This window comes from Rutilus rutilus, assembly GCF_951802725.1.
Source record: "Rutilus rutilus genome assembly, chromosome: 21".
Taxonomy (NCBI): domain Eukaryota; kingdom Metazoa; phylum Chordata; class Actinopteri; order Cypriniformes; family Leuciscidae; genus Rutilus; species Rutilus rutilus.
Window position 1 is genome coordinate 34,959,326 of NC_140226.1, and position 12,500 is coordinate 34,971,825.

The 12,500-nt window shown below is 50.2% G+C and overlaps 2 protein-coding genes across 9 annotated transcripts in view; one reads left to right on the forward strand and one right to left on the reverse strand.

Moving 5' to 3' along the window:
- Positions 1 to 10,400, reverse strand: part of fsip1 (fibrous sheath interacting protein 1) — a 34,615-nt gene extending 24,215 nt beyond the window's left edge. The window contains exons 1-5 of one of the 8 annotated variants that reach the window (XM_084394368.1): positions 10,300 to 10,400; positions 9,696 to 9,736; positions 9,463 to 9,529; positions 9,044 to 9,201; positions 8,288 to 8,324 (exon numbers count right to left, since the gene is read on the reverse strand). In XM_084394368.1, the coding sequence (XP_084250494.1) occupies positions 8,288 to 8,324; positions 9,044 to 9,201; positions 9,463 to 9,529; positions 9,696 to 9,722 (289 nt within the window). In that variant the 5' untranslated portion in view covers positions 9,723 to 9,736; positions 10,300 to 10,400. Of the gene's footprint in view, positions 1 to 8,287; positions 8,325 to 9,043; positions 9,202 to 9,462; positions 9,530 to 9,695 lie in introns of all 8 variants that reach the window. The other 7 variants (XM_084394367.1, XM_084394366.1, XM_084394369.1 and 4 more) reach the window with 7 other exon arrangements.
- A 32-nt stretch (positions 10,401 to 10,432) lies between these two features.
- The window catches only part of dorip1 (dopamine receptor interacting protein 1), a 3,966-nt gene continuing 1,898 nt past the window's right edge, over positions 10,433 to 12,500 (forward strand). The window contains exons 1-2 of the mRNA XM_084394374.1: positions 10,433 to 10,547; positions 11,698 to 12,222. Of these exons, the coding sequence (XP_084250500.1) occupies positions 10,480 to 10,547; positions 11,698 to 12,222 (593 nt within the window). The 5' untranslated portion in view covers positions 10,433 to 10,479. The remainder of the gene's footprint in view (positions 10,548 to 11,697; positions 12,223 to 12,500) is intronic.

A 12,500-nucleotide genomic window follows, 5' to 3' on the forward strand; every position in this document is an offset into this window, starting at 1 on the left:
GCATTAAGTTCAATTTCCAAAAGATGATTTTTTTATTCCTCTTTTTATTCAACTTTAGCATGGGTGTCTAAACTTATGCATAGCACTGTATATATATATATATATATATATATATATACACTGTATATATATATTTATTTATTTTTTGTCCAGAAAGATTATTTCATTTCATGTTGATAATATTTTTTCTATTTTTGAGTGAAATTTTTTGGGAGATTTTTATTTATTTATTTACATTTAAATTACTAGATTTTAGTAATAAATAATAAATAAATAATAATTTAAGCACATTCTTCACATTCTTTAAACTTAAATTCAAAATAACTTAATAAATTCAGCTCAAAATATCTTACATTGGGTGTCTTTGCCGACCTCTTGTGGAAAATAATAATATAATATAATAATATAAGATGATATTTCATGACTCTAGATGGGCTTATATCTCTATATGGAGCAAATGAGCTGTTCCTCTGGGTCCTAAAGCCAGTTCTCTTCAGTGTGCACTCAGATACACATGTAGACATTAGTAGACAGGAGTGCGACAGGAATGCGATAGAAGTGCAGACAGGAGTGCGACGGAAGTGCGACGGAAGTGCGACAGGAGTGCAGACAGGAGTGCAGACAGGAGTGCAGACAGGAGTGCGATAGAAGTGCAGACAGGAGTGCGACAGGAGTGCAGACAGGAGTGCGACAGAAGTGCAGACAGAAGTGCAGACAGGAGTGCAGACAGGAGTGCAGACAGGAGTGCGATAGAAGTGCAGACAGGAGTGCAACAGGAGTGCGACAGAAGTGCAGACAGGAGTGCGACAGGAGTGCGACAGGAGTGCAGACAGGAGTGCAGACAGGAGTGCGACAGGAGTGCGACAGGAGTGCAGACAGGAGTGCGACAGAAGTGCAGACAGGAGTGCAGACAGGAGTGCAACAGGAGTGCGACAGGAGTGCGACAGGAGTGTGACAAGAGTGCGACAGAAGTGCGACAGAAGTGCAGACAGGAGTGCGACAGAAGTGCAGACAGGAGTGCAGACAGGAGTGTGACAGAAGTGCAACAGGAGTGCAACAGGAGTGCGACAGAAGTGCAGACAGGAGTGCGACAGGAGTGCAGACAGGAGTGCGACAGGAGTGCGACAGCAGTGCGACAGGAGTGCGACAGGAGTGCAGACAGAAGTGCAGACAGAAGTGCAGACAGGAGTGCAGACAGGAGTGTGACAGGAGTGCGACAGGAGTGCGACAGCAGTGCGACAGGAGTGCGACAGAAGTGCAGACAGGAGTGCGACAGGAGTGCGACAGGAGTGCGACAGCAGTGGGACAGGAGTGCAGACAGGAGTGCAGACAGGAGTGCAGACAGGAGTGCAGTCAGGAGTGCAACAGCAGTGCGACAGCAGTGCGACAGGAGTGCAGACAGGAGTGCGACAGAAGTGCGACAGGAGTGCGACAGGAGTGCGACAGAAGTGCAGACAGGAGTGTGACAGGAGTGCGACAGAAGTGCGACAGGAGTGCAGACAGAAGTGCGACAGAAGTGCAGACAGGAGTGCAGACAGGAGTGCAGACAGGAGTGTGACAGAAGTGCAACAAGAGTGCAACAGGAGTGCGACAGAAGTGCAGACAGGAGTGCGACAGAAGTGCGACAGAAGTGCAGACAGGAGTGCAGACAGGAGTGCAGACAGGAGTGCGACAGAAGTGCGACAGAAGTGCAACAGGAGTGCGACAGAAGTGCAGACAGGAGTGCGACAGAAGTGCGACAGAAGTGCAGACAGAAGTGCAGACAGGAGTGCAGACAGGAGTGCGACAGAAGTGCAGACAGGAGTGCAGACAGGAGTGCGACAGGAGTGCGACAGCAGTGCGACAGGAGTGCGACAGAAGTGCGACAGGAGTGCGACAGAAGTGCAGACAGGAGTGCAACAGGAGTGCAACAGGAGTGCAACAGGAGTGCGACAGGAGTGCGACAGGAGTGCGACAGGAGTGCGACAGAAGTGCAGACAGGAGTGCAGACAGGAGTGCAGACAGGAGTGCGACAGAAGTGCGACAGGAGTGCGACAGGAGTGCGACAGAAGTGCAGACAGAAGTGCGACAGGAGTGCAGACAGGAGTGCAGACAGGAGTGCAACAGGAGTGCGACAGAAGTGCAGACAGAAGTGCAGACAGGAGTGCAGACAGGAGTGCGACAGAAGTGCGGACAGGAGTGCGACAGGAGTGCAGACAGGAGTGCGACAGGAGTGCGACAGCAGTGCGACAGAAGTGCGACAGAAGTGCGACAGAAGTGCAGACAGGAGTGCAGACAGGAGTGCGACAGGAGTGCGACAGAAGTGCAGACAGGAGTGCGACAGGAGTGCGACAGGAGTGCGACAGAAGTGCGACAGAAGTGCAGACAGGAGTGCGACAGGAGTGCGACAGCAGTGCGACAGGAGTGCGACAGAAGTGCGACAGAAGTGCGACAGAAGTGCAGACAGGAGTGCGACAGAAGTGCGACAGAAGTGCGACAGAAGTGCAGACAGGAGTGCGACAGAAGTGCGACAGAAGTGCAGACAGGAGTGCAGACAGGAGTGCGACAGAAGTGCGACAGAAGTGCAGACAGGAGTGCAGACAGGAGTGCAGACAGGAGTGCGACAGAAGTGCGACAGAAGTGCAACAGGAGTGCGACAGAAGTGCAGACAGGAGTGCGACAGGAGTGCGACAGAAGTGCGACAGAAGTGCGACAGAAGTGCAGACAGGAGTGCGACAGAAGTGCGATAGGGCTGAAACGATTAGTCGACATTGTCGACAACGTCGACAATAAAAAATTGTCGACAAATATCTTTGTTGTCGAGTAGTCGTTTGATCCCACGTGACCTAATGTAAGGGCCTGCAATATCGCGATTTGACCGCTACGGCGCTGTAGCGCTAGAGTGTAATGCAGCCGTTACAAATGCTATTGCGGTAGAAGAAAACTCAGCGCGAATTATGACGGAGTGCAAACGAATCCGATCTAGTAAGGTGTGTAAAGTTTCACAAAACTGCAAACCAAGAATGCTGTCGTATGCAATACATGCAAGGCGGAACTTGCTTTTCACGGGAGCACAACATGCATGTTAAAACACTTAAAGAGGAAAAACCCGGCACGAGACGAGCCGGTGAGAGGTGAATATTCTCCAGCTGAAGCTAAATAACTAGCAGTAAATCTCTTTTTAGAGAATGCAATACTACTAATAATAGCAATAATATTAACAATAATAATATAATTACAGTAATGTGATGATTCATTTTTGCATAGAATAAAGCTTGATCGAGCTTAGGAGTCGGGGCTGTTTTTATTATTGTAGCTCTATTAGGTAACGTTATTACAGTCTTATCCCTTGCCTGTATTTTGTTACATATTCATGAAGACTTACAAAAGGAGATGTTATGAAGAATATCATGTCAGTTCATTTTTTATACTGTAAATTAAAAGGTGAATGAGAATGTCTCTGTCAGCTCAGCTCAATTGTCATATCAATTTTAAAAAAAAAAGATTCTTATAATAATTGTTTGCAGTTTAAGTGTGTCTGTAATGCAGCTGATAATTTTTTTTGTTTATTTTTTTTCTATTGAAAGAGAACAGAATATTTAAACAATGCTTAGATAGCATTTGTGTGTGATTTGAGTTGGACAGAAATCTGAAAACTTAAAGAGAATGACCTGTTTAGTTGCTCGAAGTTCATTAAAACAACCATTTCAAAAGCTGAAGTGATTTTCTTTTTTTATATTATAGTTAGAATATGTATAATTCCGTGTTTTAACTAATTGAAAAGGCTGAATAATCGTTCCAAACGTACTGATTAGTCGGCGAAATAATCGATGAATAGTCGATTAATCGTTCTAATAATCGTTAGATTATTCGATTATCAAAATAATCGTTTGTTGCAGCCCTAAAGTGCGACAGAAGTGCAGACAGGAGTGCGACAGGAGTGCGACAGGAGTGCGACAGAAGTGCGACAGAAGTGCAGACAGGAGTGCGACAGGAGTGCGACAGCAGTGCGACAGGAGTGCGACAGAAGTGCGACAGAAGTGCGACAGAAGTGCAGACAGGAGTGCAGACAGGAGTGCAGACAGGAGTGCAGACAGGAGTGCGACAGAAGTGCGACAGAAGTGCGACAGAAGTGCAGACAGGAGTGCGACAGGAGTGCAGACAGGAGTGCAGACAGGAGTGCGACAGGAGTGCGACAGCAGTGCGACAGGAGTGCGACAGAAGTGCGACAGAAGTGCAGACAGGAGTGCGACAGGAGTGCAGACAGGAGTGCGACAGGAGTGCGACAGCAGTGCGACAGGAGTGCGACAGAAGTGCGACAGGAGTGCAGACAGGAGTGCGACAGGAGTGCAGACAGGAGTGCGACAGGAGTGCGACAGGAGTGCGACAGAAGTGCGACAGAAGTGCAGACAGGAGTGCGACAGGAGTGCAGACAGGAGTGCGACAGGAGTGCAGACAGGAGTGCAGACAGGAGTGCAGACAGGAGTGCGACAGAAGTGCGACAGAAGTGCAGACAGGAGTGCGACAGAAGTGCAGACAGGAGTGCAGACAGGAGTGCGACAGAAGTGCAGACAGGAGTGCAACAGGAGTGCAACAGGAGTGCGACAGAAGTGCAGACAGGAGTGCAGACAGGAGTGCGACAGGAGTGCGACAGAAGTGCAGACAGGAGTGCGACAGGAGTGCGACAGAAGTGCGACAGAAGTGCAGACAGGAGTGCGACAGGAGTGCGACAGCAGTGCGACAGGAGTGCGACAGAAGTGCGACAGAAGTGCGACAGAAGTGCAGACAGGAGTGCGACAGAAGTGCGACAGAAGTGCGACAGGAGTGCGACAGGAGTGCGACAGGAGTGCGACAGGAGTGCAGACAGGAGTGCGACAGGAGTGCGACAGCAGTGCGACAGGAGTGCGACAGAAGTGCAGACAGGAGTGCAGACAGGAGTGCGACAGGAGTGCAGACAGGAGTGCGACAGGAGTGCAGACAGGAGTGCAGACAGGAGTGCAGACAGGAGTGCAGACAGGAGTGCGACAGAAGTGCAGACAGGAGTGCGACAGAAGTGCAGACAGGAGTGCAGACAGGAGTGCGACAGAAGTGCAGACAGGAGTGCGACAGGAGTGCAACAGGAGTGCGACAGAAGTGCAACAGGAGTGCAGACAGGAGTGCAACAGGAGTGCAGACAGGAGTGCGACAGGAGTGCAACAGGAGTGCAACAGGAGTGCAACAGGAGTGCGACAGAAGTGCAACAGGAGTGCGACAGGAGTGCAGACAGGAGTGCGACAGGAGTGCGACAGCAGTGCGACAGGAGTGCGACAGCAGTGCGACAGGAGTGCGACAGAAGTGCGACAGAAGTGCAGACAGGAGTGCAGACAGGAGTGCGACAGAAGTGCAGACAGGAGTGCAGACAGGAGTGCGACAGGAGTGCGACAGAAGTGCGACAGAAGTGCAGACAGGAGTGCAGACAGGAGTGCGACAGAAGTGCAACAGGAGTGCGACAGGAGTGCAGACAGGAGTGCGACAGGAGTGCGACAGCAGTGCGACAGGAGTGCGACAGCAGTGCGACAGGAGTGCGACAGAAGTGCGACAGAAGTGCAGACAGGAGTGCAGACAGGAGTGCGACAGAAGTGCAGACAGGAGTGCAGACAGGAGTGCGACAGGAGTGCGACAGAAGTGCGACAGAAGTGCAGACAGGAGTGCAGACAGGAGTGCGACAGAAGTGCGGACAGGAGTGCGACAGGAGTGCAGACAGGAGTGCAGACAGGAGTGCGACAGGAGTGCGACAGCAGTGCGACAGAAGTGCAACAGAAGTGCGACAGAAGTGCAGACAGGAGTGCAGACAGGAGTGCGACAGGAGTGCGACAGAAGTGCAGACAGGAGTGCGACAGGAGTGCGACAGGAGTGCGACAGAAGTGCGACAGAAGTGCAGACAGGAGTGCGACAGGAGTGCGACAGCAGTGCGACAGGAGTGCGACAGAAGTGCGACAGAAGTGCGACAGAAGTGCAGACAGGAGTGCGACAGAAGTGCGACAGAAGTGCAGACAGGAGTGCGACAGGAGTGCGACAGAAGTGCGACAGAAGTGCAGACAGGAGTGCGACAGGAGTGCGACAGCAGTGCGACAGGAGTGCGACAGAAGTGCGACAGAAGTGCGACAGAAGTGCAGACAGGAGTGCAGATAGGAGTGCAGACAGGAGTGCGACAGAAGTGCGACAGAAGTGCGACAGAAGTGCGACAGAAGTGCAGACAGGAGTGCGACAGGAGTGCAGACAGGAGTGCAGACAGGAGTGCGACAGGAGTGCGACAGCAGTGCGACAGGAGTGCGACAGAAGTGCGACAGAAGTGCAGACAGGAGTGCGACAGGAGTGCAGACAGGAGTGCGACAGGAGTGCGACAGCAGTGCGACAGGAGTGCGACAGAAGTGCGACAGAAGTGCAGACAGGAGTGCAGACAGGAGTGCGACAGGAGTGCAGACAGGAGTGCGACAGGAGTGCGACAGCAGTGCGACAGGAGTGCGACAGAAGTGCAGACAGGAGTGCGACAGGAGTGCAGACAGGAGTGCGACAGGAGTGCAGACAGGAGTGCAGACAGGAGTGCAGACAGGAGTGCAGACAGGAGTGCGACAGAAGTGCGACAGAAGTGCAGACAGGAGTGCGACAGAAGTGCAGACAGGAGTGCAGACAGGAGTGCGACAGAAGTGCGACAGGAGTGCAGACAGAAGTGCAGACAGGAGTGCAGACAGGAGTGCAGACAGGAGTGCAACAGGAGTGCGACAGAAGTGCAGACAGGAGTGCGACAGGAGTGCGACAGCAGTGCGACAGGAGTGCGACAGAAGTGCGACAGGAGTGCAGACAGAAGTGCAGACAGGAGTGCAGACAGGAGTGTGACAGGAGTGCGACAGAAGTGCGACAGGAGTGCGACAGAAGTGCGACAGGAGTGCGACAGGAGTGCGACAGGAGTGCAGACAGGAGTGCAACAGGAGTGCAACAGGAGTGCGACAGAAGTGCGACAGGAGTGCGACAGGAGTGCAGACAGGAGTGCGACAGGAGTGCGACAGCAGTGCGACAGGAGTGCGACAGAAGTGCGACAGAAGTGCGACAGAAGTGCAGACAGGAGTGCAGACAGGAGTGCGACAGGAGTGCAGACAGGAGTGCGACAGGAGTGCGACAGCAGTGCGACAGGAGTGCGACAGAAGTGCGACAGAAGTGCAGACAGAAGTGCGACAGAAGTGCAGACAGGAGTGCGACAGGAGTGCAGACAGGAGTGCAGACAGGAGTGCAGACAGGAGTGCAGACAGGAGTGCGACAGAAGTGCAGACAGGAGTGCAGACAGGAGTGCGACAGAAGTGCGACAGAAGTGCAGACAGGAGTGCGACAGGAGTGCAGACAGGAGTGCAGACAGGAGTGCGACAGGAGTGCGACAGCAGTGCGACAGCAGTGCGACAGAAGTGCGACAGAAGTGCAGGCAGGAGTGCGACAGAAGTGCGACAGAAGTGCAGACAGGAGTGCGACAGGAGTGCAACAGAAGTGCAACAGGAGTGCGACAGAAGTGCAACAGGAGTGCAGACAGGAGTGCAAAAGGAGTGCAGACAGGAGTGCGACAGGAGTGCAGACAGGAGTGCAACAGGAGTGCAACAGGAGTGCAACAGGAGTGCGACAGAAGTGCAACAGGAGTGCGACAGGAGTGCAGACAGGAGTGCGACAGGAGTGCGACAGCAGTGCGACAGGAGTGCGACAGAAGTGCGACAGAAGTGCAGACAGGAGTGCAGACAGGAGTGCGACAGAAGTGCGACAGAAGTGCAGACAGGAGTGCGACAGGAGTGCGACAGAAGTGCGACAGAAGTGCGACAGAAGTGCAGACAGGAGTGCGACAGAAGTGCAGACAGGAGTGCGACAGAAGTGCAGACAGGAGTGCGACAGAAGTGCAGACAGGAGTGCGACAGGAGTGCGACAGGAGTGGAGACAGGAGTGCGACAGAAGTGCAGACAGGAGTGCGACAGGAGTGCAGACATGAGTGCAGACAGGAGTGCGACAGGAGTGCAGACAGGAGTGCGACAGGAGTGCAGACAGGAGTGCGACAGAAGTGCAGACAGGAGTGCGACAGGAGTGCAGACAGGAGTGCAGACAGGAGTGCGACAGGAGTGCAGACAGGAGTGCGACAGAAGTGCAGACAGGAGTGCGACAGGAGTGCGACAGAAGTGCAGACAGGAGTGCGACAGAAGTGCAGACAGGAGTGCTGGGGTCTTGGACCCTCTGATGAACATGAGTTTGGGTCAGAATGACCCGAGGGAAGGAGGACGGTTTATAAAGATTATTGTACCTTGATCAGAGCTGGTTTCTGCTGCGCTGCCCTGACCCTGTTACACACACACACACACACACACATTAGTTCTGTCCGTCTCACACACTCCGACGCTCCACACGTGTGTGTGTGTGTGTGTGTGTGTGTGTGTGTGTGTGTGTGTGTGCGAGCTCCACCTGTGTGTGTGTGTGTGTGTGTGTGTGTGTGTGTGTGAGCTCCACCTGTGTGTGTGTGTGTGTGTGTGTGTGTGTGAGCTCCACCTGTGTGTGTGTGTGTGTGTGTGTGTGTGTGTGTGTGTGTGTGTGTGTGTGTGTGTGTGTGTGAGCTCCACCTGTGTGTGTGTGTGTGTGTGTGTGTGTGTGAGCTCCACCTGTGTGTGTGTGTGTGTGTGTGTGTGTGTGTGTGTGTGTGTGTGTGTGTGTGAGCTCCACCTGTGTGTGTGTGTGTGTGTGTGTGTGTGTGTGAGCTCCACCTGTGTGTGTGTGTGTGTGTGTGTGTGTGTGTGTGTGTGTGTGTTAGCTCCACCTGTGTGTGTGTGTGTGTGTGTGTGTGTGTGTGTGTTAGCTCCACCTGTGTGTGTGTGTGTGTGTGTTAGCTCCACCTGTGTGTGTGTGTGTGTGTGTGTGTGTGTGTGTGTGTGTGTGTGTGTGTGTGTGTGTGTGTGTGTGTGTGTGTGTGTGTGTGTGTGTGTGTGTGTGTGTGTGTGTGTGTGTATGTGTGTGTGTGTGTGTGTGTGTGTGTGTGTGTGTGTGTGTGTGTGTGCACAAGCTCCACCTGTGTGTGTGTGAGGTCCGGGCTGAGCAGCTCCAGAGATCCGGGATGCTCTCGACACGTTCTCCTGATCTCAGAGAGAGAGAGAGGAGCTGCACCAGAGGCCGGGCGAGAGATGTTCTCCAAACGACCCTTCGTGATGTCCATACAGTCCACACACACTGCAACATCATCATCATCATCATCATCAGCAACTGATCGCTTTATTTACATTTACATCTGCATGTGTGCTATACAGCCAACTCTATATACTATTTTTTACATTTTGTGACAATATACAGTCCAGATATGATGTGATGTGATGCCTGTAACTGTCAGTGTACAGCAGCGTCTCCTGTCGTTATTACACTTGCTGTCACTCAAACATGTTTCTTGTATTCATGGTGTGATTGACAGTTCATGATTCCTGATGAATGTCAAACCTTGATCTGAGAGCAGCTTCTCCACTGGAGAGCCGGAGTTCCTCTTCTCACGGTGATCCTCTGCATCCTGAACACACCAATGACAGTGTGTGTGAGAGTGTGTGTGAGAGAGGGGGAGAGAGAGAGAGAGAGAGAGAGAGAGAGAGAGAGAGAGAGTGAGTGTGTGTGTGTATGTGTGTGTGTGTGAGTGAGTGTGTGTGTGAGAGAGAGTGAGTGAGTGTGTGTTTCCTCACCGTCTGTACTGAGAGAATATCCTCCATCTCACCAGCAACTTCTACAACACAACATTCACACACATTTATAGCATCTGTGTCATTACAGCGGTATTCAAGAGAAATATGATCAAATTACTCAGAACATGAACATGTCGACTCGATCAAGCAGCAAATAAACACAACTAAAGTAATTATATTACAGTAAACGAGTCTCTCACACACTGCGACCTCTGTGTGTCGGTGTTCTGCTGTTTACACTGAGTAACGCGCGTCGGTCTCCAGGGACGCAGATCTCCCGGATGTAGTAACTATAGACAAGTACGGTTTATTATAATATAAATATACTACACAAATTCAACACAGGAAACGTGATGGCGTTATCATAACTAAGCCACAGTGTAAAGTGATGGCGGGTTTCTGTGACTCTAGTGAACTGTGAAGCGGACATTTTTCGGGAAATAATTTTTTTGCAACAACTTTCCATTTCCATCAATCACCGATGCAGACTTAAGAGGCTAGCGTCATTCTAAACGTATCTATCTTTATCTATACATGTAAATGGGCATTGAAAGCATACTTTTAGTCATTTTAAAACAAAAATAGGTCACAAGTACATTCATACTTTCACAGAAGCGAGAAATAACAACAACAAAAAAGACTCGAAAAGACTCGAGTGGGCGGGGCTTCTTCAGCGCTGCGTGCGTGTCTCGTCATCAGGTGGGCGGGGCTTCTCCAGGAAAACAGATGCCATGTTTGTTTACTGCGTGGAGATGAAGACGTGCGAAACGTGCGAAACATTAATATGGAGAGAGATTTCTGCTGTTTAACAGACACAGAGGATCTGCGGAGCTTCATCTCACACTCCGAGAGGTGAGAGCATCACATCACACGAGCTCTGACACACTGACACACACATCTGTGCAACAACAGCACTCGAGTATTGAGGATTAATCTGGACAGCTAATCAAGGGCAGGTTTTTTTAATACAGGAATTCAAATGAATGACTTTTGCTTATTATCTTCCGGATTTCTGATAACCTTTCAAACTTCATATACGCTCATTATAAGTGTTGCTTTACACGTATTCAATTTGACTGTCTATAATTTACTCAAGGACATGAACTAAAACATGTATCAAATATAAATCATCATACTTTCCCCAGCCGATTAATCACAGTGCATATTAAAACAATTGTTTTGAATTACAAGTATTCTGAAATGATACTTTAACCCCTCGACAGAAAAACCTCATGTGGACTAGGTCTGCATTATCAAAATGATCAAAATATTGCAAATGTACAACAGCTTGTGATAACTGCATGATTTTAATACACCACAAAAGATGACAAAAGTCCAAGTTTTAGGTGTGGACACATTACTGTTACATTTTTGTGACGTTTAATGTTATTAAATGCAATAAACAGACAGACAGACAGACAGACAGACAGTAAGCCGTCTTCCGCAGATTATATGGCCAAATTCACACAAAATTATGTTAAAATGCCCATCTTGGTGAGTCAGTTATGTCTTAAGTCAAGTCAGCTTTATTTATAGCGCTTTTTACAATACAGACTGTTTCAAAGCAGCTTTACAGAGATAATAATGCAACAAAGTTTGTTTCTTGAAGAAAATAGCATCACAGTCCAGCTTAAGGAAGTTCAGAGATGGTTCATGTTTGCTGTAAAAGTGATTTAGTAGCTCTCTGTGAGACTCTGCTCGCTCTCCTGATGCGTTTCAAGTTCTTCGTTCAGTCCGAAACACTCAAACCTTCACAAACTCAGTCTTTCTGTTAGAAGTAAAGCTCATAAACAGGACTGATCCTGTGAAGTAAGTTCAGTGATGGTTCATTTTTGTTGTAAAAAAAGTGATTAATTTAGTTAATTTATATATCTAGCAGCCGCTCTGGAGAATACAGAGAGTACACAGTTGAGAAAAAAGCGCGTGTGTATCAGTATATTGGACCCGTGCATTCGCTCTTAAAGTGACAGTAGCCTAATAAACCTTGTTTCTGTTGTGGCAGGACCAAGACTCTTTTCGAGGAGATCCGCGCCTCCATCAACAATAACGCGGAGGGCGAGCGCTGGTTCTGGCGGCCCGTCCTGCCGTGGGGCGGCGTGTTCCCCATCCGAGCGGGACGCAAGGCCATCGCCTCCACGCCGCTGTACGTGCAGATCAGCCTGAAGAACACCTGCACCATCGACGGGTTCCTCATGCTGCTCTACGTCATCCTGAGGGACAACCGGAGCTTTCCCCGAGAGCTGGCGCCGTTCCTGGGCAAGCGCTTCGTGGAGCACTTCCTGTTCCTGATGGACTCGTGCGACTACACCACGGTGAAGATGCTGTGGATCTGGGACCGCATGTCCAAGCGCCAGTACCGGTCCGAGGTGACCCACACGGCGCTGGAGATCGACCTGTTCGGCAACGAGCACGAGAACTTCACCAAGAACCTGGAGGACCTGATGTCCAGCGCGCAGGAGAGCTGGTGCTCCAGCGGGAGCTGCCCGACCCGCTTCCAGGAGCACCTGCGCAAGACCATCAGCGTCAAGTGCGGTGACCTCTGACCCCGACACAGGAAAACCTGAACTAGGGCTGCAGGACATATGCAAATTAGGGATGCACCGATATGAAAATTTTGGCCGATACCGATAATTCTTTATATTTGAAAACCGATAACCGATATACTGAAAGATCGTCGAGACAAACTTCAAGTTGGCTTGAGAAAAGTTTGGACCAAAAAGTTTGAAGAAGTTTAAATTAGTTTGAAGTTTAAAGTAGTTTAAAGTTTGAAGTAGTTTAAAGTTAAAATGTTGCTAAGGTGTTTCT